General features: G+C 38.3%; 1 protein-coding gene across 1 annotated transcript; it reads left to right on the forward strand.

Moving 5' to 3' along the window:
* Positions 1-27,949, forward strand: ppp2r2d (protein phosphatase 2, regulatory subunit B, delta). Its single transcript, XM_077200288.1, has 10 exons — positions 1-200; positions 458-532; positions 17,605-17,702; positions 17,794-17,959; positions 18,837-18,949; positions 19,517-19,694; positions 22,066-22,230; positions 23,131-23,300; positions 23,518-23,609; positions 25,760-27,949. Exons 1-10 carry the CDS (start codon positions 191-193, stop codon positions 26,037-26,039), a joined length of 1,347 nt encoding a protein of 448 aa, XP_077056403.1. The 5' UTR covers positions 1-190; the 3' UTR covers positions 26,040-27,949.
* Positions 27,950-27,951: the final 2 nt, after the last annotated feature.

Below are 27,951 nucleotides of genomic sequence, written 5' to 3' on the forward strand. Positions count from 1 at the left end.
GCGCTTGATTAAATGACGTCACTGTGTCATGTCGACGGGAGTGTGCGCCATCTTGAAGCGAAAGCAAATCACGGGCAGATCCCGCTCTCGCTGATCCCGCACTCATTCCGCGCTCGTACATACCGTCCGCCCGGCTGAGCTCGAGGATAAGCCGCGCTGAAGGCTCGAGGCACAGGCACCGGCACCGGAGATGATGGCAGGTAAACGCGCCGCGCTGGGGGTTGTGTGTGTGTGTGTGTGTGTGTGTGTGTGTGTTGGTAGGCGGGGGCGCGAGCGGCAGCAGTGCGGCCTAAACATCAAACCAGCCCCCTTTACTGAGACTTCATCCAACCCACATCCACTGCTTTATCTCAGTATGCATGCTCGTGCGGGGCAGGGGTTTGAGTTCAGCGTTATTAAATGCTTCTGGTAGGTTGATCTGTGCATGCATTTAAATGCAGTTGTGTTGTTGTTGCAGGGGTTGGTGGAGGCAATGATTTCCAGTGGTGCTTCTCCCAGGTCAAAGGATCCATAGATGAAGATGTTGCAGAAGGTAAATAATGGTTTGCATTGGTATTAAACACTCTTGGGTGAGTATGCATGAGCGATGCATGGGTGTGATATATTGATTTAAGTAGAAATTAAGTGAAACCGTAGTTGGAGGAAAACTCGTACAAATACTGATGACTCGAGTTGCACTCAAAGGCGTGTCCAAGTTGTTGTCCAATCAAATGCTGCCCCAATATACTACTTAATGCAAGATACCACAGGAAAATATGCTAAACAAAAATTATAGCCTAACCATGCTTCTCCAGTCGATTAGTCTGTACATTAATACACACGTTTTCTGAAATGTTATGCTTAAATATGCAAATTAGTCATGATCTTATTAATATGCACTAATTTACATATATTTCCAGAACTGAAATCTGAACATTGAATAAAGCCAGGTTCAAATTGTTTGTTTTTTTGTTGTTGTCATATTAGAGGTTTTTACAGAGCTGATTTCACTCCATAAATCAGATGATGCATCTTCACCATGTGTAAAGAAATAAAATGTTGTATAAATCATGCATAATGATAAGAACAAACCCCTCTGTAAAAACCTCTGGAATATAATTAGGAAAGAAACGGTAAAGTTTTACTGTAATTGCTACTGAAGACGAGATTTCTTAATCAGGAAACAGTGTTTAAATCCGTTTTGCATTTGAAATTTAAGCAAAAAGATAGTGTAATAAAATAAATGTGTAATTTGGATGTTATCTTTCCTCTAGTCTGAAAGATGTTATGGAAACAAAATAGCCTGCAATCTCAAGAAGAAAAAAAACAATGTATTTTCCTGTAGTGTGAGTGTCTTGCCTTAACTCTGTCTAGCAATGAGGAGTAGCAGATGATTGTCTATATTTAAAGAGAACAATATGTCAGTTTTAGTAGGAAATATGTCAGCGTGGGAAAGAATGCAGTGTTCTGCATACTATTTTGTGAGTTTTTAATCTCATGAAGGCAAGTGTTGGCAAACGAGCAGTCAGCATAGTACAATAGTAACTAGGGATGGGCATTTTTCAAAAATATTGTATTCAAATATTTGGGCTCATAAAAATAGAATATTAGTTTATTTAAATGACGTTTAACGAGAAAGCCGTTATTTTTTTTAAGTTTTTGTCACCATTTTTGATCAAGTTTACAATTAGGCAATATAGGCTACACACATAGACTGTAAAAAATATGGACAAAGCGTCTATGACGTCACCCATAGACTTTCAGAAGAACGGTTTTGAGGCTGTTTATGGGGGGTATGGGCGGCGCCACCTTGGAAAATCTTTTTCAGAAAGGATACAGAGGTGGTATGATGTGTTGTCAGATCATGGCCGAGACGTCAAATTTCAGCAATTCCACTCGGCACAGCCCGTTATCAGCTGTCAATCAAAGTTAACCACGTCCTCTCTTGTCATACATTTTATATCTAAATATGATCTAAACTAACGAGTTAGAAAAAAATTCACCCCCCTCACATTTGTGAGGCACTTTGAACCTATCGAAAAATACTGTAAAAGTCCATGGGACCAACCTGTAAAAACATGAATTTATGCTGTGAAAATGGACATTTTAACATGGGGGTCTATGGACATTTGCTCCCTTTTGGGACCTGCCCCTAGCGGATTTTCGATGTATTGCAGTTTTTGCACTTCCGGGTAGGCTTCATTTTTCAGATTAGAATGTTGCTGCTTGGCTACACATCAAGCTTACTATCTTAAGGTTTTCTTTTAGTTGAAAACATTCAACAATGTGTAAACAAAAAATATAAAGAACAAAAGCATTTAAGCTCAAGCAGCGTGAACGAAAAAAACGCAAATAAAGCAGACTGCGCAGTTGTCATTCAAACCGTAAGCTACATATGCACTCGAGTCAGCATAATGGTTATCGTGTTTATATTGTTTCATGTTGAGAAAAACAATAATATCTACATGCTCGAGTAAGAAAACGCGGTGCGCTTACAGACGTTGCAGAGACGCAAAGTTAACTGTTTGCTAAGCGAAGTTTCTAACAGCACTTTGGGTTTTCTGTTCTTAAACCAGTCTCCCTCAACGAAACTTAAAGGAAGTGTATGTCTCAATCATTTTGCTATCAGAAGATATCATATCTGATTACTCTTGCTACAGCTGCGCTTACCTGCAGTTGTTAATGCAGTGATGGACAGCTGTCTTTCCTCAGTCGACTGCTGTTTGGATTTCATGTGATTTCTCATTGTGGTGATGATATAACAAACTAAGTTTCATTAATTAATTTGATTAAAAGTAGCCTACTTCCATTTCGTAATATCACTTTCATCTCAATAATTCCAAACTTCGCGAGGCAGACTACGACATTGTGATCAAATACCATCGACTTGTTAACACGCTCCACAGCGCCACTCACTACATTTACTTATAACTGCGAGTTAGTACTTGGGATTTATCATGGATTCACTGAATTATATGTATTAATATGACATGTCACATTATAGATCGATAGATGAGCGTCAATGAGCATGTCTGCTGCACTCTGGGGCTCCGGTAGGGAAGCACATCCTGCCTTAGAAACGGCGGAAAGCACGTCCAACTGGTCCGACCAGCTCACATTATCCATGTGTCGTGTCTGAGTGTGTGTCCCATCCAGAGATCAGTGAGTGAGGCTTAAGAATACGGTTGTGATCCTGAATCTCAGAAAGCAAATTGACGGTCATTGTGGTGCTTCAATTTGGTTGCCATTTTTTATTTGCTATATATAAATATATATATATTAGTTATAAAGACCATCCATGTTTATCTTCAGTTTTTGAGCAGTTTCTGCTAAGTAGGTTTTTGGGAGGCTTTTTTGGTATTTTCTGCATGAAATAGTTTAGCTAAATCTATCAGGTTTGTGTGTGCCTTGTCGCTTTTTATTAGACTAAATGTTGCTTTTTATATGACACTGTTTTATTCAGTTCAGAGAGATTCTTTAAAGGAAATCTGTCATCACTGACTCCCTCTCATGTCATTCTAAACCCACAAGTCTTTCATTCAACTTTAAAACACAAATGAAGATATTTTCAATGAAATCTGAGAGACTTCTGTCCATTCATTGAAAGTGTTCACAGTTAAAACTTTCATAAAGAGATTGTAAATAATAAATCCATATAAATGGAGCGGTTTAATCCAAGTCTTCTCAAGAGAAACAATTGTTTTATATGGTGAACAGATTGAATATTAGCTTTTATTCACACATAAACATTGATCAATAAACAAACAGAAGCTCAGCGTACTTGCTTGACACGAGAACACACCTCATTGGATCTCACGCATCAAGCAAGCATGCTTGAGCTTCCGTTTACCAAATTTGAGTGCTCTATGTACGTTCTCTGATCAATGTGTGAATAAAAGCCTAAATTATATCTATTAATCATATAAAGTAGTCATGTCTCTTCAGAAGACTTAGGTTAAACCGCTTGATTCATGTTTGTTTGGGTTTTTTTTCTGATCCCTTTATGAAAGTTTTGAAGCATCAGCGTTTTGGGTGAATAGACTTTCAATAACGGGACAGAAATCTCTGAAATTTCATAAATATCTTAATTTGTGTTCCAAAGATGAACAAAAGTCTTACAGGTTTGGAATGAAATGAAGAGTGATTAATTAATGACAGAATTTTCTTTTCTTTTGGGTTAACTGATCCTTTAATGAAGTATATTGTTGAAACAAAAGTTTTTTGTGACTTAAGGCCCGTTTACACCAAGGACAATAACTATAAAGATACTGTTCTGAAAATCATTCTCAACATTAAAGAATAGCAGTTCACACCACAGCTGTAACAATAACGACACAATATAGTTGGAATCACTTTCAGAACTATTTAATCCAGCTCATCAACGATAAAAACATTGACAGCCAATCAGAATCCATCCTGCTGTAATGAGCTCGACCATGTAAAATGACCGACAAGCACGCACTTAGAATAATCAGAACAATATTGTCCGCGGGCGTGTACGCTAAAATAGTTATTATAGTTATCGTTCTTGGTGTAAACTAGCCTTTAGTTGAGTGTTGTTTGTATGGTGGCGGTTGGTTATTGATGTTTTTGCCACTTCCAGGTCTCCGCTTTGCCCTCTGTGAAAAATAAAACGGATTTCTAGGAAACGGACACATGTTGACTTGTGTAATATCATCTGAGCAGACTGGCCCCTTATGTGGAAGAGAAGGTTATTTAGAGATCACTGTATCGCTTGCTAGACTGTGAGGTGTGAGCGCTCCGAGTGGCAATATTCCTTTTCTCTGAATTCTGCGCATATGTGGATTTTTAGGCCGTAGTGATAAGGATGCATGCAAATTTGGATTCAAAATACAATTACAGTATTGCCCATATTGTTTTTTTATTAGCAGACCTTCAGACTGTGTGCTTACAGGATCTAAAGATAGAAATAAATACGGACTGTCTTTCTCACTAAACAGCTCTGAGATAGTCACTGGCTCACAGCCAATGTGTTTTCCAAGTAATTCCTGAGTGTGAAGACTTCCGGTTTCATTTCAATTTTCTTTTTTGTCGAGCTTTTGATTTTAGAGCAAGAACCCGAGGACTAGTGATAAGATGTTCTTACAGTGTTATTGACTTGACTGAATGTTTTACTGGACTAAATGTCCAAAATATGGTTCATATTGTTGTTTGTTTGACTCATCACTTAAGGATTAAGAAGTTGTCTTTGCTCAAAGTGATATGCCTGATATTGCAATAAACAGTCGATTAAAGTATACAAAATATAACTCAAAATGTAACAACAGCCATTATTGTCAAGTAGATTAAAAAAAAGAAATGGCAATTTTTCCCACAAAATCCTATGCACACATTTGTTTTTGTTTTCCAGTAATGAACTGCAATGTTTTTGTGAAATGTTTTGGGTGTTATGTAAATTTCTATCTATTTTTTAAATCATGGTGAGTATATTGTGAATTTTCCATCTTGTCCAGCTTCAGTTGTGCTTTTTCTTTAGCCCTGAATGACTTTTAAACAGGAAGTGAGTAATTTGTGGGAAGGACTGCGCTGCAAACTCCCTTAAAGTTATATGCTCATGTTTATGAGGCCATAATTAATTTGGGATGACACATTGGAGTGTCCCTGTCAAGTGTGTGTGTGTGGAGTCGGTTCCCCTCATGATCTTACCTGTCTAACATGGCCGCACAGAACCCCGTCGCTCACCCTCCCTGCGTCCACACCGCAGCTTCTCCAGGCTCTTAAATCTTCCTCTGTCTTCTGTGTGCTGACAGCCACAGTCTGAAACTGTTCTATAATGGCTTCTCCCTACCTTTCAGGATGGGTATGTGTGCCTTTATCTCCGTGTGCACTCCGCTTGTTTTTGAGCTTTGCGAGGTCAGGCTTGGTCTGCTTTTCCTAGCGCTAACGGACTGTGATGTTTGGGTGTATGATGCTGTGATTTGATCTGGTTTCGGGAGGTGCTGATGTAATGTTGCTGTAGGATGTCCGAGGTGGACATTAGCAGCTTTAGGACGAATCGTTCGGATGTTTTTTTATGAGGTGGTGGTCACCAGCCGTCATGTTTCTGCCTACGCTTCCCCGCTGCTGCTGCGGCTTTTTGTGTTGTGATACAGTACAGTGTGTTTCCTCTTGATCTGATACAGTACAGTGGTGTTTCCTCTTGATCTGATACAGTACAGTGGTGTTTCCTCTTGATCTGATACAGTACAGTGGTGTTTGCTCTGGATCTGATACAGTACAGTGTGTTTCCTCTTGATCTGATACAGTACAGTGTGTTTCCTCTTGATCTGATACAGTACAGTGGTGTTTGCTCTGGATCTGATACAGTACAGTGGTGTTTCCTCTGGATCTGATACAGTACAGTGTGTTTCCTCTGGATCTGATACAGTACAGTGGTGTTTCCTCTGGATCTGATACAGTACAGTGGTGTTTGCTCTGGATCTGATACAGTACAGTGGTGTTTGCTCTGGATCTGATACAGTACAGTGGTGTTTCCTCTTGATCTGATACAGTACAGTGTGTTTCCTCTTGATCTGATACAGTACAGTGTGTTTCCTCTTGATCTGATACAGTACAGTGGTGTTTGCTCTGGATCTGATACAGTACAGTGGTGTTTGCTCTGGATCTGATACAGTACAGTGGTGTTTGCTCTGGATCTGATACAGTACAGTGGTGTTTCCTCTTGATCTGATACAGTACAGTGTGTTTCCTCTTGATCTGATACAGTACAGTGGTGTTTGCTCTGGATCTGATACAGTACAGTGGTGTTTGCTCTGGATCTGATACAGTACAGTGGTGTTTGCTCTGGATCTGATACAGTACAGTGGTGTTTGCTCTGGATCTGATACAGTACAGTGGTGTTTGCTCTGGATCTGATACAGTACCGTGGTGTTTGCTCTGGATCTGATACAGTACAGTGTGTTTCCTCTTGATCTGATACAGTACAGTGGTGTTTGCTCTGGATCTGATACAGTACAGTGGTGTTTCCTCTGGATCTGATACAGTACAGTGTGTTTCCTCTTGATCTGATACAGTACAGTGGTGTTTGCTCTGGATCTGATACAGTACAGTGGTGTTTGCTCTGGATCTGATACAGTACAGTGGTGTTTGCTCTGGATCTGATACAGTACAGTGGTGTTTGCTCTGGATCTGATACAGTACAGTGTGTTTCCTCTTGATCTGATACAGTACAGTGTGTTTCCTCTGGATCTGATACAGTACAGTGGTGTTTCCTCTGGATCTGATACAGTACAGTGTGTTTCCTCTTGATCTGATACAGTACAGTGTGTTTCCTCTGGATCTGATACAGTACGATGGTGTTTACTCTGGATCTGATACAGTACAGTGGTGTTTGCCTGTTGCTCTGGATCTGATACAGTACAGTGGTGTTTCCTCTTGATCTGATACAGTACAGTGGTGTTTGCTCTAGATCTGATACAGTACAGTGGTGTTTGCTCTAGATCTGATACAGTACAGTGGTGTTTCCTCTAGATCTGATACAGTACAGTGGTGTTTCCTCTGGATCTGATACAGTACAGTGGTGTTTGCTCTGGATCTGATACAGTACAGTGGTGTTTCCTCTGGATCTGATACAGTACAGTGGTGTTTGCTCTGGATCTGATACAGTACAGTGGTGTTTGCTCTAGATCTGATACAGTACAGTGTGTTTCCTCTGGATCTGATACAGTACAGTGGTGTTTGCTCTGGATCTGATACAGTACAGTGGTGTTTACTCTGGATCTGATACAGTACAGTGGTGTTTCCTCTGGATCTGATACAGTACAGTGTGTTTCCTCTTGATCTGATACAGTACAGTGGTGTTTGCTCTGGATCTGATACAGTACAGTGTGTTTCCTCTTGATCTGATACAGTACAGTGGTGTTTCCTCTGGATCTGATACAGTACAGTGTGTTTCCTCTTGATCTGATACAGTACAGTGGTGTTTGCTCTGGATCTGATACAGTACGATGGTGTTTGCTCTAGATCTGATACAGTACAGTGGTGTTTGCTCTAGATCTGATTAGTGTTGTCAAAAATATCGATATTTCGATAAATATCGATACTGAAATATCTGAACGGTACCAATACTAATTTCCCGAAGTATCGATACACCAATACTAGCCGAGCAGTCACTTTCACTTCTCTCCAAAGGCGCGTTGACAAACACCACACGTGACGCACTCGTCTCATTCGATCTGGTTAAATAGCAAAAGTGAATGGAAAGATGGCGAGTGCGGCGTCCCCGCGACCGGCTTTGGTTGATTGATAAAGATAAGCGGGCATGACGGAGTCGGAGAATGGCGTGGCCAGGACACGCGCTACACACCGCGAGCGGGCATGTCGGAGAATAGCGCGGACACGCGCTTCACACTGCGAGCGGGCTGCGGGCACCCAAAAGATTGTTTGACTATCAATATCCCTCTCATCACTCATTTTGTAAAATTATTTTATAGATGAAAACATTTAAGGAATTGGCTCCAGGGGTACCATTTAGCAAGCATATGCTCAGCATCAGGGGTGTTTGTTTTTTGGACAGACCTGCACCACTGCTAAAAACATCCTAAAACACTGTAACTCTTCTCATTTTAACTTTTCTGAAACATTAACCAAGATGGCCTAGTATTGTTGTTGATATGAGTCTGCGTTTCGTTTTTTCACTGTAATTCTTAAAGTTAACATAATCTGACTGAGGAATCGTAGACAAGTAAATATTGTAACTGTGGTCAGATGTAAATTAACTTGTGTCTTTTTAACTTTATTCAAAAATTATTATTTAATTCTGCAATTTGCCTTCATTAGCGATTATCATCAATTTGATTACACATATACTAATTAAACTAAACTGAGCTAGACAATGGCATCTCTGAATTCAATAATGAAATGCCTTTAACTGAAAATTGAATGTTTAACCTTATTATTATACATTACTGACACTCTATCCTCCAATTTGATACAGTTAAGTGCTTCGACACAATCTGTATTATTAAAAGCAATATATAAATAAAGGTAACTTGACTAGATGCTGATCCAGTGAGCATTGTTTCCGCGTGTGATGCACACACGTTTGCGTTTAAATCTGTTCATCAAATTAAGTTAATGTATTAACCAGCATTTATGACCGATGACCAATGCATTTGTTACAGTATATTTTAATCTTTGATAACAGTAGGTAATAAAAACACAACGGATCATGTTAGCTCTGGTCCAATGAAAAAATATTAACAGATAGAACTCAGGACATTTTGTTCATGTAAAATATACCTCATTGTCATGTTCTAGACTTGTAATATTTAGCTTTAAATAAAAAAAAGACCCCCTTAATATTGTGGCAGTTTTTTTCTCTGTGGTATCGAAAATGGTATCGAATATCGATATTTTTCAAGGTATCGTATCGAAGTTAGAAATTCTAGTATCGTGACAACACTAGATCTGATACAGTACGATGGTGTTTGCTCTAGATCTGATACAGTACAGTGGTGTTTCCTCTGGATCTGATACAGTACAGTGGTGTTTCCTCTGGATCTGATACAGTACAGTGGTGTTTCCTCTGGATCTGATACAGTACGGTGGTGTTTGCTCTAGATATGATACAGTACGGTAGAGTTTGCTCTGGATCTGATACAGTACAGTGGTGTTTGCTCTGGATCTGACACAGCACAGTGGCGTTTCCTCTGGATCTGATACAGTACGGTGGCGTTTGCTCTGGATCTGATACAGTACAGTGGTGATTCCTCTGTATCTGATACAGTACAGTGGTATTTGCTTTAGATCTGATACAGTACAGTGGTGTTTGCTCTGGATCTGATACAGTACAGTGGTGTTTCCTCTAGATCTGATACAGTACAGTGGTGTTTCCTCTAGATCTGATACAGTACAGTGGTGTTTCCTCTAGATCTGATACAGTACAGCGGTGTTTCCTCTGGATCTGATTAGGGCTGTCACTTTTGAGAAAAATCAAATTCGAACTGTTATCGAATATCAAGTAATGGAATCGAATTTCTACGAGATCCCCCCCCCCCCCCCCCCCCCCAAAAAAAAACACCGTAACGGAGATTCAATCACAAATTTATTAACAGTCTGACAGTCATAAACAGGCCTGTCTGAAAAATTTTTTTTTGACTTAATGTTTTGAACAGCAGGTTATCAATTTAATCTATATAAAGTGCCACTAAGGTACATGGAAAAAAACTGCATCGGAACAGCAAGGCACAAACAATAACGTGACGGCTTAAACAGCAGGAGTAAGGCCTATAGCCTAGCCTCATTTCTTATTTCAATTCATTTCTTAATATTATTTGCTAGAAACACCAATTTATCAACTTGATCTGGGTCAAGTGCGGCTCGCTTTTTATTGGCGATGTTCCCAGCGGTGAAGAACACGCGCTCAGTGCGCGCACACGTGCCTGGCACACACAGATTTGCGCGTCAATGTTGAGAGAAGTGGTATACGGTGTAGCTGTAGAACCCAAAATATTTCCAGACTCGACTTTTTAGATGAGTTGAGGTCTTAATTCTCCGCTCAGGCTGTCGTTCTGTGCGTTATCTTCCATTTCCAAAACAGGGAGGCTATTATTCGCTTGATTTGGTCATGGGCTTACGCCACAATACGTTTAGAGCGCCCGCTCCTGGATGAGATGGCAAGCAATAATAAAAAACAAAAAACGGTCTAATCATAGACTATAAAAAATGCGCTAAACATGACTCTTTAAAAACCGGATAGTTTATTTATAGTTCGAATACGGATATTTTACGTCATGTTCGAATGCATATTCGAATATCGAATAAAAAGTGACAGCCCTAGATCTGTTTCCTCTGGATCTGATACAGTACAGTGGTGTTTGCTCTGGATCTGTACTTGCGTATTTTCCAGATGCACAGAATGAAACATCTGGATAGTTAAAGACCACAGCTCTCCTCGCTAAAGTGAATCTCACAAAAACATTTCCAGGTCACATAGCACCCACAGTCAAGACAAATATTTTAAATAAAATGTGTATATATTTTGCAGAAATAAAATTATTGTTTTATGGTAAGATGTTTTGCATTTGTACATTTTTATGACAATAAACCTTAAGCATGACATGCCATTACTGAGAGAAGTTGATAAACCAGTATGAGCCATATATTTTGCCATATTGAGATTCAGTATCGGCACTGAAACTGTTTATTTTATTAACTTATATTGTTATTATTATTATTATACAATTGTTTAAATTATAAATACAAAGTATTTAATATTTATTTCAAATATTGAATTTGTGTTATTTGTGATTTTGCTATCATTAAATTGTTTTATATTATAATAAAAAATGTTTTTATATATTGTGTTTGACCCCTTTCGCCTTCAGAACTGCCTTAATTCTACGTGGCATTGATTCAACAAGGTGCTGAAAGCATTCTTTAGAAATGTTGACCCATATTGATAGGATAGCATCTTGCAGTTGATGGAGACTTGTGGGATGCACATCCAGGGCACGAAGCTCCCATTCCACCTCATCCCAAAGACTAGTTCTGGGCAGTATACCGGTTCATACTGAAAACCGGTGTATATTTTTGTTATGATATTAATTTTTAATATACCGCCATACCGATGTATTTAATTACACTGCGCTGCTAATTACGCTGCGCGACACTGTTTCAGACGGACCCTTTACAATGTTGCACTTCTAAGCAGCGAGGTTAAACCTTTTACAGTCTATGGGGTAAACAGCAGTGCTCTGGTGTTACGTTACAGGGAAGATGGATGCTGCAGAACTATGGCGTTATTTTCCTGTCAAATGTCGAGAGCGCATTATTGTAGCGTGAAAGTACATTAATATAATGCGCGAGCGCGAATCTCTCTGCTCGCGCGCGGAATTTAATGTGCCGTGCTATCAGATACACGCTGCTCTTGTTAGAATGGGTCTATTTTCTCTGGGCTCGCTCTGAGAATCCTACACTTAAAACGTGTTCAGTGCAATCGCGAATCTCTCCTCTTCCCCAGCTAACAATTTTAGGTTATAAGAACGTTTTAAAAGTTATATAAACTTTATTTCTGAATGTTCTAGGAACATTCAAAACGTCCAGAGTTTTAGACGTTGTATTAACGTTATTTCTTGGTTATAAGAACTTTATTCAAAACGTTATAAGAACGTTCAATTCTCCCGTTATATAAACGTTGTATTAATGTTCTTGCTTGGTTATAAGAACATCGTTCAAACGTCATTAGAACGTTCAATTCTCCCGTTATATAAATGTTGTATTAACGTTTTTTCCTGGTTATAAGAACGTTATTAGAAAGTTAAGAAATAAAAATTTTAGGTTATACTGGGCGCTATTCTATTCTACAATATTCACTAATGACAGTAAAATAGACCATCCTAGGTCAATTTACTGCAATTCCTCTCTCAACCAGTAGAAAATGCTTTGAACACCTGATTATGCATGAAAAAAAAAAAACGTCATAAACCGGAAAACCGGCATAATTTTGAAAAAAAATATGTGATGTACATTTTTGGTCAAACCGCCCAGCACTATCAAAGATGCTCTATTGGGTTGAGATCTGGTGACTATGGGGGCCATTTTAGTACAGTGAACTCATTTTCATGTTCAAGAAACCAATTTGAAATGATTGGAGCTTTGTGACATGGTGCATTATCCTGCTGGAAGTAGCCATCAGAGGATGGGTACATGGTGGCCATAAAGGGATGGACATGGTCAGAAACACAGCTCAGGTAGGCCGTGGCATTTAAACGATGCCCAATTGGCACTAAGGGGCCTAAAGTGTGCCAAAAAAACATCCCCCACACCATTACACCACCACCACCAGCCTGCACAGTGGTAACAAGGCATGATGGATCCATGTTATCATTCTGTTTATGCCAAATTCAACATTTTTCCAGTCTTCAACTGTCCAATTTTGGTGAGCTCTTGCAAATTGTAGCCTCTTTTTCCTATTTGTAGTGGAGATGAGTGGTACCCGATGGGGTCTTCTGCTGTTGTTGGCCACTCGCCTCAAGGTTGTGCGTGTTGTGGCTTCACAAATGCTTTGCTGCATACCTCGGTTGTAACGAGTGGTTATTTCAGTCAAAGTTGCTCTTCTATCAGCTTGAATCAGTCGGCCCATTCTCCTCTGACCTCTAGCATCAACAAGGCATTTTTGCCCACAGGACTGCCGCATACTGGATGTTTTTCCCTTTTCACACCATTCTTTGTAAACCCTAGAAAAGGTTGTGTGTGAAAATCCCAGTAACTGAACAGATTGTGAAATACACAGACCGGCCCGTCTGGCACCAACAACCATGCCACGCTCAACATTGCTTAAATCACCTTTCTTTCCCATTCTGACATTCAGTTTTGAGTTCAGGAGGTTGTCTTGACCAGGACCACACCCCTAAATGCATTGACGCAACTGCCATGTGATTGGTTGATTAGATAATTACATTAATGAGAAATTGAACCGGTGTTCCTAATAATCCTTTAGGTGAGTGTGTGTGTGTATGTATGTATGTGTATATATATATATATGGTTAATTACATTAAAATGCAATTATTATTTTATATAGTATATGTAAATAGATGTTATAAATGTTTAAATGTTGAATTTAATAAATATACAAATAATTGTCGCTTGAAATTTGTGCACATCTTATTTGCTATTATTAAATTGTAACTTATTAAATACCTTATTAATATTATTATTAAAAATATATTAATAGCAAAATACAATTAGGCTATTTTTATTTAAAATGCAAATAGTATATGCAGATGTACAAAAACATTGTGAGTTTAAAAAAAAATATTTATTAAAAATAAGTGTTGACAACTATTTGTGCACATCTTATTTGCTTATTAACTTAAACATTATTGTAATGGAAATATAAGCAAAAAATTGCTTAATTGTGTGCTTTATGCAATGTGAAAAACAGTCTCCAAAATAGCTCCAAAACTCTTGCTGTGTTTTGTGAGGTTCACCCGCTTATGTTTCTGAGGGCGTTTTCACACCTGAACCAAAGTTCACGTTTTGATACATTTTATACTTTCAGAAAGTTTTGGTTTGGTTTCACACAGCAATTATGCGAGCGCACTAAAGAACTTTACGTGACATACTTGCTTCCTGTCGTCATCATCTATGTGGGCTGCATCTTGACATTGATTGGTTTGGTCGTGCGTCTGACGTCAGCGTGTTGTCAATTCGGCGGGTAACTTTGACAACATGAATGAACAGACGCATATCGTTGCAACTTTGGAAAGTTTCTGCATTTTTGTGCGTTTTTTCCAGTTGACTTCTTATGTCATCAGACCATACTTCAATTAAAAACCTCGTCTCCTCCTCTCCCCATGTGCTAACACGGCTCATTTTTCCTGCCACCACCGGAACTTCCTGTAAAAGGTCTGAAAGTCAGAACCATACAGAAATGCTTTCACACTAGAAACAAACCAAACCTTTGTTCAGTTTGATCCGGACCGAGTATGTTTGTTGTATGTTTGTTGCTTATTACCTGATCCTTCAAACCAGGATTTCTATTGGTTAGGGTTGCTGGATTATGGCAAAGTTATAATCAAGATTATTTTGGTCAATATTGTAATCATGCTTATTTGTGATTTAAAAAAATGACTTTATTAGCTGATTTTCATAAATCAAAATTAGGGCTGGGTATCGTAACAAAATTTTCGATACCGATACCTTGACTTCGATACCGGTTCCTGAACGATACTTTTTTTGATACCAATTTTATCAATATAACATTACCTAAAAAAAAAACTTATGTTTTCAGTTTGTTGACTTTTTTACCCTCATATTTTGAGTCTGTAAAAAAGCACCAATGCTAAAGTTTTCTATGTTTCCTAATCATTTAACAACATGTATTCTTTACTTCAATGAGCTCATTGTTTCTGCCTTAACTTAATGCATTGTTTAACAATGAAACTGAATGAAAATTAATTGAAATGCATTACACACAGTCACCCCTGATAACAGATCACTCTTAATTGTGTAAAGCTCCTTTGAAACGATAGGCTATGTATTGTGAAAAATGCTATACAAATAAATGTGAATTGAATTAAATATAGGCTACTGGGGTGCGGGATATATGCCTCGCGCTCAGTACACATGAAGCTTGCGCAAAGCACTGGCAAAAGTAGCCTAATGATTATGGATGTGTCGGGAAACGATAGCAAGGAGATATTTTAATTGTTTATTAATGAACAAGTGTTTACTAAACATGTTGGCTGCAAAGATGATTATTGCGAATTTGCGATGCTGACTCGTCATCCCTGCAGTAGTGAACGCGCGCCTATATGGATTAGGTGATCAAACTATTTATTTCTAATTGTTTCATTTAAAAGTAGACATATTTTGAACATATATAGAACTATTTCTCATGTCTGTGAGGCAAGTATCCTATACGCTGAGTTTCGGTTCATTTGTGACGCGCTCCAGTTCTTGTAGTCGAAGGCGGATAAACTTTCTACTCTCAAGTGTACTCTCGTGTGCTTATGGCATCGAGTCGGGTAAATAGGTACACTTTTGATCATTTCCACATATTTTCTGTCTATCTGGGTTGGACGCTTACACACACACACACACACACTACAGCCACACGTGCGACGAGCCTCTGGGCAGCTGGGCAGCCGCGTAAACTAGTCTTTTTCCGCCACAGCCAATCATGCTGCATGTTTATTGTTTAACTGACGTTGACGAGATTAATCACTTAGGTACCAAAACTTGGTTCCGAAAAACAAGACATGTTTCGATACTCGGTAGTATCGAGGCAATTCGGTCGGTACCTAAAAAGTACCGAACTCGGTACCCAGCCCTAATCAAAATCATCATTTGCTCACCCTCATGTTGTTTTGATTGTTTTTACAAAAGGGGAAATTTGGAAAACTTTGGTGCCTATTTATTTTCATTGGGGCCTCTTGAGCTACACCAGCCACTTTATTTACCCTTGTCCTTCTAAAATAAAATTATTTAGCATGTTCTGTTTTTTATTCATTATATATTAAAATAATTTTTGCCCGTAGCTTGAAATGGAATTAGGGCTGGGTATCGATTCAGATGTCTCGATTCGATTCACAAGATTTCGATTCGGTTCACTGTCATTAATTTAAAAAAAAAAGAACAAATAATTAAACTACTAGCAATAACGCAAAAAAAAACACAGTAGAACAAAGATACAAATTAAATAAGTACATTTAATGTTTTTCAGGGAATAAAGATCGATTCGTGGATTGAGAATTGATATCGACCACATTTAAAAAAAGATTTAATTTGTATAAATTTATAAACTATTAATCGAGAAATATTTTTTTGCCCAGCCCTAAATAGAATAAAGATGTGTCCGATTACTTTGGATGTAAAAGTATGTTCTCCAGCTCATGTGGCACATTCATTTGTGGGCAGGTTACGATGTTGCATAGTTATTTTTATTTTTTCCCACAAATTCACAAGGTTGAGTAAATTGCATTCTCCCGTAGCTTTGGTGGTTTCTTTGAACCGTTTTCTATCTGTGTAAACTGTAAACACAGAAGTCTTTTTTTTCTGTTTATCATATCGTAACCGCTTATCAGAGTTTCTCAACTGGTGTAGTTTCCTCATCAAATCCACAGTAAAGAAACCAAATAGCCATTAGCTTTGTTTCAGTTCTATAAATGTACAAGAGGCATTTGATTATCTCTCATACTGTGTTTTTGGCATGTGAACCGTTGTCTAAATGAAGGCCAGGTCTGTGTGCGTCGAGCTAATTGTTCTGTTTCAGGAACATGAATCATCCCTCTGTTTATCCCTGTGCCCTTCCCTCCAAACGAGAGGGATCAGAGAGGTGGAGAGAGGAAATGATCCACACTGAACAGATTTGCAGTTTTAGGTTAAAACATGTTAAGGGTGTATGAAGATGAGACTTGAATAATGAATGTTTTAAAGTGCCCCTCTTATGTACCGTGTAATATAGCCTAGCTGTTTGTGAATATAAAAGATCTGCAAAGTTTCATAGATCAAAGTGCTGATAAATGGACAAAGCGGCTAAACATCTACTTTTACCCGCAATTAAACACTGTAGTTGTTGCTGAAGCCCGGAAGAGTTTGGTTCGTTTTGTTGAAGACGCTGTTTTCTGCTCTGTGAAAGCAAATCCACTTTCAAAGGACTCTGGCTTGTATTGATACGATAAAACTGACTCCATTGTTACTGTTTGTACAAGTGCTGAAGAAGCTCAGGAACTGAAATTCAGATATATTACAAGGCGTTTTGTTTCCAACACGCGCTGTAAGCAGTAGACAACAATAGACTGACCAATCAGAGCAGAGACAAACCTTTGTCGAACCTTTTAGACACTGTGAGGAAAGAGGAGATGCTGCAATGTATTGTGCGGATATTATTGAAGTGTTTTTTGATATTGGATGCATGTAAACCTATTGTTGGAAGCCTGCAGAGCAAAATTATAAACCTTTATAATACCATATGAGGACTTTAAGTGTAACTTAACTTTGGCACAACATACAATGATCAGTTCAAGAACATTTATTTAGAAAGTAACTTGGCTCAATTCTAATGTCAAAGCTTTCTACTTTCTTAAAGCTGTGCATGTTGAATGCATGGAATACATGATTGTCTTATCTTTCTTTCTTTCTTCCTTTTGCATATACAGCGGACATTATCTCAACCGTTGAATTTAACTATTCTGGGGAGTTACTAGCCACAGGAGACAAAGGGGGAAGAGTCGTCATATTTCAGAGAGAACAGGAGGTGATGCAAACCAAAGAATTTTTTTTAGTTTTTTTTTAGAATGTGTGACAATAGATGTGTCAACTAGTGTGTTCAATGTTTCTCTTCACAGAGTAAAAACCGCCCACTCTCAAGAGGGGAATACAACGTGTACAGCACTTTTCAGAGTCATGAGCCTGAGTTTGATTACTTGAAAAGTTTAGAAATAGAGGAGAAGATCAATAAAATCAGATGGCTCCCACAACAGAACGCTGCACACTTTCTCCTGTCCACAAATGGTATGAAGAGTAAATTGTGCTTTTGCTGCTGCTTTCTTTTTGTTCTATCATTCAAAAGTTTGGGGTCGTTAAGATTTATTTATTGTAAAGTACTTGATACTTTTTTACAGCAAGGATGCATTCAAGGTAGTGTTGGCCATTTCGCAGCGGCTTGCAATATGAAGCTATCTTGTAAAAGCATTAGATCCCTCCCTCCAGTGCGCTCTAAAGCCACACCAACTTCAAAACACATGGTCACACACAGACGGAGCAGATTCAGCAAAGCCTCACGAGAGACAGCATTAAATTACCTCATGTCTCAAAGCACATAACATTACAGTAATAATGACCGTAAACAACTTGCAAAGCTCTGACTTGTACCAGCTGACTGCTGCAGATTAATTTCGCCATTGATAGTGTTGCCAGAGAAACGCATAAATCCAAGTGTGAGGATGTGAAGAGCTCCGGGTCACGGAATGCTATCTTGTAACTAGGTTGCGACATGGCGTGAACGCAGCATAAGCTCGTTGTTTTGTTTTTTTGCAATGATTGGATGAACATTTTTCGGTCCTAAACGTTCCATAGAAGATATATGTAAAAAAAATATATATGTATATGATTTTTTTTGTGTGTGAGCTTGGTAATAATAATATACTTTTTTTCAAGAAGGTAAAAAATCATACAGACCCCAAACTCTTGAATGGTATATTTTCTGTAGATGTTCCCAAAGTATTAGAGCTGCCTACCTAGACAGTATTGTGATCATCCTGACAAAAATATAATGTATTTTGCACTGATTAAAGGAAAACATGGTTGCGTTTTGGCTCCTTTTTAGCTCACTATGTTTTAGATATGCAGTTTGTCTTTTACTGATTTGTATACTTTTCTAATCAAAAAGACAAAACCATTAAACTATGGAAGATTAGTGAAAGGGACAAACGAGCAGAAGGATACAACCTTAAAGACGAAGACGGAAGACTGCGAGATCCGTTTCGAATCACATCACTACGGGTTAGTCTGTCTCTTTTATTCCCATGACATTCTGAGTGCAGCCAGTATCTGTGTAGTGAAGCAATGGGTTTTAGTTAATAAATATTGAATTCATATAAAAATAATTAAAATAAAACTTAAAAGTAAAATTGCATTGTTTTCCTGCATATCATGTGACCATTAACTGACATCATAAAACTGTGAACATGTAAATGTGTTGTTAAATTATGGAAATATTAACTTAAAAGAAAATGTTTTAGGTCAAATGGGTTCGGCTGACAAAAGAGTTTTGGAAACTCAGACTTATTTTAAAACCTTAATTGTAAAGTGTTCAAAACTCTCTTTGGAACTAGTTATAATCATATGTTTGTTTATTTTTATTGCATCACAATATGGTTGCGAAAATTATTAAAGATCATAATCAGCCTTAGAAATTAATCTAGGATGGGAGAGACAAGATGCAATTTGTTTTTCCTTTTTACATTGTGGTACATATTTAAAATAAATATGAATGACATTTAGAATGTAAATGCATTTAAATGTTTTTTTGGTTTAATATTTCATTAAGTAACTCTGGTTGTCTTGCAGGTTCCTGTGCTGATGCCGATGGACTTGATGGTGGAAGCCAGCCCCCGCAGAATATTTGCAAACGCACATACATATCACATCAATTCCATTTCAGTAAATAGTGATTATGAAACATACCTTTCTGCAGACGACCTCAGAATAAACCTCTGGCATTTAGAAATCACAGATAGAAGTTTTAGTATCCTTTATGTGATCTGTGACTTCTTTAATTGACATGTCCTCCCTGAATTTATTTTGCTATAGAGGTTTTTATTTAAATTTCTATTTGTGCTTCAGTAGTCATAATTAAGTTTCCATGACCACTTCCACCTTTAGAACTAAACTGGCTGTTTTATTTGCTGCTGTAGCTTATGTAAACAGATGAAATAAGGTTAAGTGTTTGGGTTTGTGCACTCACCCTTGCCCATCCTTTAAAGGTGTAGTAAGCAATTTCTGAAAAAACACTTGATATTGAAATAACACCCAAACAAACACACCCCTCCCTTCATTTCCCTGTCCACAAAAAACTGGAAACCCTATGCAACACAGGAAACCACTAACATCAGACAGCTTGCGCAAGTATGGGTGAATCAGCTGTGATTCAACAACATCATAGCACATCTTGGTTCTTTGAAACAGCAATATTACTCTCGAATCGAGCAGAAACAAAGCAACCTGTTTTCATGCCTTCCTGCTCTCTAACGTATCTCCAGCGCTGGAAAGTTGTTCCTATATTAACGCGGGTCCTTGCTCTTGTTTGATTGTACCCCTTCTTCCAATAATACTCTGATCTTTTCCTCTTTGGTAATTTCTCAGCTATCTCTTTCTAAACTATCTTTTTAAAGAATTTCTTAGAAATCGCTTACTGCACCTTGAATAATGATCTCTTTGCAAAGCCTGAATTATGCTGCGACAGGTTCTTGAAACAATATAACCAAGGCCTAAAATGAACACTCGCCAAGCGTCAAATATGTAAAAATCGATGTAAAAATTGACGTTGGCGAGTATATGAAACGGTGTCAATCACCTGTTGGCCGGTAACATTTTTATGAATTTTTACAATGCAAAATTGTGAGAACGTGAAAAAACGTGAACAACGCTCGGGACAGTTAACGGGGCAGTGTTGGATCTTCACGAAAGTTTAAGCCTCACCAATTTAAATATTTAAGTTCAAGAAGACATGAAAGGGAACTCAATTCGTTACTCGTGCTGTGTGGGAAGTTTTCTGTGCGCAAACATCCGAAGTTTGTATTCAAAAAGTTGAGAAATGAAACGCATGTGTAACAGTATTTGTATATTGGATCCGTGCATTAGCACTTAAAGTGACAGCGGCCTAATATTCCTGCACTGTGTGTGTTTTTAATGTTAATCAGTTAACAAAAGACAAAGAACAATCACATATTTCTTTTGACTGAATAACATTTGTAACTTTAAAGGGTTAGTTCACCCAAAAATGAAAATTAAGTCATTAATTACTCACCCCCATGCTGTACCAACCCCGTAAGACCTTCGTTCATCTTCGGAACACAAATGAAGATATTTTTGATTAAATCTGAGAGCTGGATCACTGCTACATAGGCTGCCAGAGGGAATGAAACTTGACGGCCCAGAAAGTCATTAAAGAAAATGTTTAAATATTCCATGTGCCTACAGTGGCTCAACTATAAGTTTATCAAGCGACGAGAATACTTTTTTTCCGAAAAAAAAACATAATAACGACTTTATTCGACTATTCCTTTTCATTCCTTGTGGGCCTGAGACGAGAGTTCAAGAGATTTCCACGACGCATGCGCGAGAACTGAACAAGAAGTATTAGAAGAAGAACGTTCTCTTCTCAGTTCTCGCGCATGCGTCGTGGAAATCTCTTGAACTCTCGTCTCAGGCCCACAAGGAATGAAAAGGAATAGTCGAATAAAGTCGTTATTATGTTTTTTTTTCGGAAAAAAAGTATTCTCGTCGCTTGATAAACTTATAGTTGAGCCACTGTAGGCACATGGAATATTTAAACATTTTCTTTAATGACTTTCTGGGCCGTCAAGTTTCATTCCCTCTGGCAGCCTATGTAGCAGTGATCCAGCTCTCAGATTTAATCAAAAATATCTTCATTTGTGTTCCGAAGATGAACGAAGGTCTTACGGGGTTGGTACAGCATGGGGGTGAGTAATTAATGACTTAATTTTCATTTTTGGGTGAACTAACCCTTTAAGGACTTATCTACGTTTCATGGCTGGTAAAAAAATGTGCTTGGCCGGTAAATTTTTTGAGGCCAACGGCCATTGGCAGGTGTGGCAAGAAGTTAGTTTTAGGCCCTAAATATAACCCTTTTAACAATTGTATTTTATTGTAAAACATAAAAAAATGTAATATTGAAGGCATTGGCCAATCTGAATATATTTTAAATGTCAATTAGAAAACATCCTCTAATCATCTTTTTCAACCACGTTTTTGTTCTAGAAGTTTAGAAAGCCAAATCCCCAAATAATGACCAAGGCCTGCAGCGGTGACGTCTCAACCATTTTAAAGTGTGTGAACTACTTTCTGTTGGTTTCCTTTATGGTTTCCCCCCTCAGACATTGTAGATATTAAACCAGCCAATATGGAGGAGCTGACGGAGGTGATAACGGCAGCCGAGTGTCACCCACACCAGTGTAACGTCTTTGTATACAGCAGTAGTAAAGGAACCATCCGCCTGTGTGACATGAGGGCCGCCGCGCTCTGCGATAGACATAGTAAATGTGAGTATTTGAAGTCAGTCTCTTCCGTTTGTTTATTTTTTTTAATCTAATCTCGCATCTCTTTATTTTCCATCAGATGGAGAGTCTGAACTTTTTGTGTGAGAATTTTGCTAAAAATAAAAAGATCAGACTCTCTCCCTAAAAGGCTGTGGAGAGTTCCCGTTTTGTCGTCTTTTTGCAGTGTGTTTCCAGTGTTCCATGTCAGCAGGGCCTTGTGTTACGTAATCACTGGATTATGTAATTAATCGGACTCTCTGTTCTCAACTTCCAGACCAACCTCATTCCAGACCAACAAAGCAAAACGGCAAACTCTGGCCATTTACTTCGTCAAATCCACTCGTTTCAAAACACTGCAAATGCATAAAAGTGAAGTGTTTGGATGGAATAAATGGACTTGGTTTTCTACTGTCTTTTACTTCATAATGTGCAGTATGCACTGTATACAACCAAATATTCTTCTTACAAAAGGGAAATGGGACAGTATAATTTGACATGATCCTTTAGAAATCATTCTCGTATGCTGATTTAGTGCTGAAGAATTTTTTTTTTATCACAGTTGAAAGCAGCTGTGCTGTTTAATATTTTTGTGGAAACAGACTTTTTTTCAAGATTCTTGGGTGAATATAAAGTTCAAAAGAACAGCATTTAATTGAAATATATGTATTTTGCAACTTTAAATTGATTAAAAGTAGGAGGAAATCTATTTATAATGCATTTAATGCAATATAAGTATTCATTTCTTTCTAGAAATAAAATCTTACTGACTGCAAACTTTTTAATGGTAGTGTACTTGTGCATTGTGCACTACACAATTTTACATTTTCTACTCAAACAAGCTGCAACATTTGAGCTGTAAGTGAGAAATGTCAACAAAAATATTGTGGTTTTGTTATTCCAAAGTTTTTGAGGAGCCAGAAGATCCCAGCAGCCGGTCGTTCTTCTCAGAAATCATCTCCTCCATATCCGACGTCAAGTTCAGCCACAGCGGTAGATACATGATGACCCGCGATTATCTCTCCGTTAAAGTTTGGGACCTGAACATGGAGAACCGGCCCGTAGAGACCTACCAGGTACTGTAGAGATCTGATCGTAACGATAACTGGCATTCCAGAGCATGTCCGGTCATGTTTCGCACATTTCCAGAACATGGTGTTGCACGTCTTAAATTATTACATTCTTCAAATAGTGCCGGCACCTCCCCAAAGTTTCACACCGTGCTTAAATGTGTCTTATTTTTTTTGAGAGTGATATGTTTTTTGCTTATTCCCATGTGCTTCTCTGTTTCAGGTACACGAGTACCTACGTAGCAAGTTGTGCTCGCTCTACGAGAACGACTGCATTTTCGACAAGTTTGAGTGCTGTTGGAACGGTTCAGACAGGTGCGAAACTGTATTACATGAGGGTGAATGTGGAGGTTTTCAGAACGCTTCTCCCCACATGCTCTTTATAAGTCCCATTCCTACAGTTCCATATTTTAAAGCAGTTTATCCTTCCCAATAATGTGACAACCCTTATCATATATGTATATGTAGACTGAAAACATTTGGGTTTGACATCAAAAGATGAATGAGACAAGAGATCAACATTTCAGCTTTTATTTCCAGGTATTTACATCTGAATCTGATTTACAACTTAGAAGATATAACCTTTTGGTTGAACCCACCCTTTGCTCATGTGACCAAAAGTATTGGAACAGATTAACTTAATATAGGTTAAAGTGAATAAGACTTAATATTTAGTTGCAAATCATTTGCTTGAAATAACTGCATCAAGCCTGTGACCCATTGACATCACCAAACTTTTTCGTTCTTCTTTTGTAATGTTTTTCCAGGCTTTCACCCCCAGCCTCTTTCAGTTGTTGTTTGTTTTGGGGGTTACTCCCTTCAGGCTCTTTTTTAGCAGATAAAATGTGTACTCTATAGGGTTTAAGTCTGAGATTGACTTGGCCAGTCTAAAATCTTCCACTTCTTGCCCCTGATGAACTCCTTTGTTGTTTTGGCACTGTTTTGGGTCGTCATCTTGCTGCATGATGAAGGATCTCCCAATCAGTTTGGTTGCACCTTTCTGTGAATTGGCAGACGAAATGTTTCTGTACACTTTAAGTTCATTTTGCTGCTGCCATCATGTGTTACATAATCTTTTGGTGTAGCCTCTGTACTTTTTTTCATGAAGTCTTCTGCGAACAGTAGATTGTGATCCCTTCACTCCTGCCCTCTGGTGGTTGCTGCTGATGTCACTAACAGTGGTTTAGGGTCTTTCTTTACAGCTCTCACAATGTTTCTGTTGTCAACTGCTGATGTTTTCCTTGGTCTACCCATTGGAGGTCTGATAGTTAGAAACCACTGGTGTACTTTCTTCCTCAGGACATTCCAAGTGGTTGTACTGGCTATGGCCAATGTTTGTGCAATGGCTCTGATTGGTTTTCTCTCAGCTTCACAATTGCTTGTTTTTCACCCATAGACAACTTTCTATGTTGGTTACACGTTTAACTATAAATGTAGTCTGTACAGGCAAAACCCAAATCTGAAACTGATTATTCAAACAATAAATGGCACTCACTGAATGTCTGCGTTCAATGTAATAGGGCACACCGGGGCAAGAAAACATACCTGTCAGTCAGTCACATGTTCCAAACTTTTGGTCACATGAGCAATGGGTGGGTTGTGTATCAGATCCAGATGTAAATACCTGGAAATAAAAGCAAAAATGTTGATCTCTTGTTTCCATATTCATTTTTTGATGTCAAACCCAAATGTTTTCAGTCTACAGAAAAAATAAAGGAATTGGCCTCGCTGTTCCAATACTTTTGGAGGGGAGTGTATATAGCTATTTATTATTAATTTAATTTTTATATATATATATATATATATATATATATATAAAATATTTACTATTGATTTCAGCTATTCATTTTTATTTTAAAATTTTAATTTCATTTTAATTTGGTTTTTCTGGCTTGAGTTCTTTGGAGGGTGGAAGCAAGTCTTGTATATGAGGAAAAAATGTATTTAGCTTAGATTTGTCAATATTACAGGAATCACAACAATTTGTGTGGAGGGCATATTTGTGCATATTTGTAAAGACTGGATAATGGTATTCTTGTTAAATATTTGAATGTATATAAAACTCATTCAAAATTAAATGGAAGATACTTGGTAAGTTTTTATGATAATATTTACTTTAATGATATGCAAGAAAAAAGGTTCCAATTTGTGTTGAAGTGGTACCTCAATATTTCTGATGGGACTGAAAGAATCACTGAATCAGGCTTTTAATGTAGTTAAAACCAATAGTTTGAAACCATTCAAGCCTACAAATCAGATGTCCTGCAGCAAAACCAATGCTTAACAGCGTTTAAGATGCAAACAAAGGCTCGACCAGTGGCGTGACTGATTGAAAACAGTCATTATTTTACATTTGGTTGTGCAGAAATTCTCAAACTCAAGAGCCTTTTGAGACTGCATTTAGGTAACCTAAACTTTACAATAAGTAAATGGTGACTAATCTTTATTCTTTTCCTCCTCCTCAGTGCCATTATGACGGGTTCCTACAACAACTTCTTTAGGATGTTCGACAGGAACACACGCAGGGACATCACACTGGAGGCGTCGAGGGAGAACAGTAAACCCCGTGCTATGCTCAAACCCCGCAAGGTCTGCACCGGCGGCAAACGGAAGAAAGACGAAATCAGCGTGGACAGCCTGGACTTCAACAAGAAGATCCTACACACCGCCTGGCACCCGAAAGAGAACGTCATAGCTGTGGCCGCCACCAACAACCTGTATATATTCCAGGACAAACTTAATTAAAAAAAAAAAAAAAAGAAAGAGAGTGATTTAAAAACCAAGAAGAAACAAAAATCAAGAAAAAAGAAACATCCCCTCCTCCCCGTTTCCCCCGGCCCAGGTCGGAGGACACTCAAGAAATCTCGTACTTTGCTTAGTCGTTAATTCTGTAAGAGAAATATGGCCCCGTTGTCATCCTGACAAAGAAGTGAAGCACTTGTTTTTCACATGTAGTCAAGGAAGTTGAGAGACATTGTATATTTTGGAAAAAGCCCTCTTTGGGAGGGCGTCAATAATTTAAAAAATAAAATAAAAGCAGAGGTGAAGGCCAATTTCAACCAACCCTCCAGCGGCACCAATCCGCATTCAGACCAGATCAACTTCGCAAAAGTCGCACATGTAGTCATCTTTCGGCTGAGCCTTAAGTTTTTATGATTTGACGACCAAAAGTACGGAAACGCACGAGGATGAGTAACGTCTCGCTGTCAATCGTATGTACTCGCTGTTCGACTTCGAAATTCAGGCCTTCATGAGCGTTTGTTTATTGCCTGTTAACATTCCTTCCCCTGGCCCGACTCTCAGGCCTTGATCTTCTACCTTTTAAGCACTTAAAACAGGTCTCCAATTTGGTCAGTGGACAGCTTCTTGTTTCTGTTTTCTTTCGTTTTTACTTTTGTTCTGTTTTTATACCTTTTTTCTTTTCTTGTTTTCTCATGCATAATATCTACTCACTGACTGTATCTATATATTACACCCTCTGGTGTCAAACCACTTAATAAAAGTAACATAACTACAAAGACAAAGCGTTTTTACATTATGGGCAGGTATGTATGAATTTTATGTTCTATATTTGCATGTAATCTGCATATGTAGATTTGGAGCGCCAGTGGTTAAAATGTGAAATCATCCTGCTGAACCTGTATCGGCAGCATTATTGGGGAATTCAACCCCAAAAAACATGGAATTTACCAAATGAAATGACGCAAACTAAATAGATTTGTTTTTGGCCTCGATTTTAAGATTTCACTTGCTTGTGTGTCGGAGGAGTCTAAAGACGACATCAAACTAAACGTAATTCCCTGATAATGAGCCGGTTGGGAAGCAAATCTCCATGTTGTACTACTTGAATTTGCATTTGCACTGTTTGAATGAGGACATTGGCCATAAGCATCAGTATTGCCGTCTGATTTGATTTAGATCTTGTTTTTATTTTGGTATTAGTTATTTTTCTTTCTCGTTTTTCTTTTGTAAAGGGATTCTACCGCCTTAAGTCTGTCCTAAAATAATCCTCACCTGATAACCTTGAGGACTAGATGATCTCGACATCAAGTCGCCCGGCTACCTTACCCACGATTCTTCCTACATGCACTATTTGTCCTTCTAGCACTCCGTTTGTCCGTTCATGTGCTGCTACGGTTCTTGCGGCTTAGTATTTGGACACTAATATACAAGATATTGGACGGTCGGCGTAGAATACTCAAATTGAAACCGATGTGTCGAGTGCCTCTAGAGACAAAACTGGCTTTCCTCCAGTCATTCGAAGTTCGCACCAATGTTGAGATACTCCTTATGCTCAATTCTTGCGCAAAAGAAAAAGTTGCGCAGAAATTGACCTAAGCGGATTTATCGTGCATCAGGATGTGGTTTAAAGAAACCGGTGACAACAGTTTGTGCGCTGCTGAATTTTGACATGCGGCTGCAAAACTGATGTCAAAATGACAAACGTAACTTAACGGTTGACAAGTGCAAAGTTGTTGTATAGCTGATTGTGACGCTCTTCAAATATGGGAACTTAAGGGTCGGTTACGTACTCAGACCTTCTTCCTTGTTAAATGATGATGATGATGATGATGATAACATTGTGAAAGTGTACACTTGTTTGATTATTTTTGACCAAAGTTAAATAAAATTTTAATTGTGTTTATCTGAATCAACA

The sequence above is a fragment of the Siphateles boraxobius genome, unplaced genomic scaffold (assembly GCF_051911475.1).
Source record: "Siphateles boraxobius isolate OS27281-9 unplaced genomic scaffold, OSU_SipBor_1 46, whole genome shotgun sequence".
In the NCBI taxonomy this organism is placed as follows: Eukaryota; Metazoa; Chordata; class Actinopteri; order Cypriniformes; family Leuciscidae; genus Siphateles; species Siphateles boraxobius.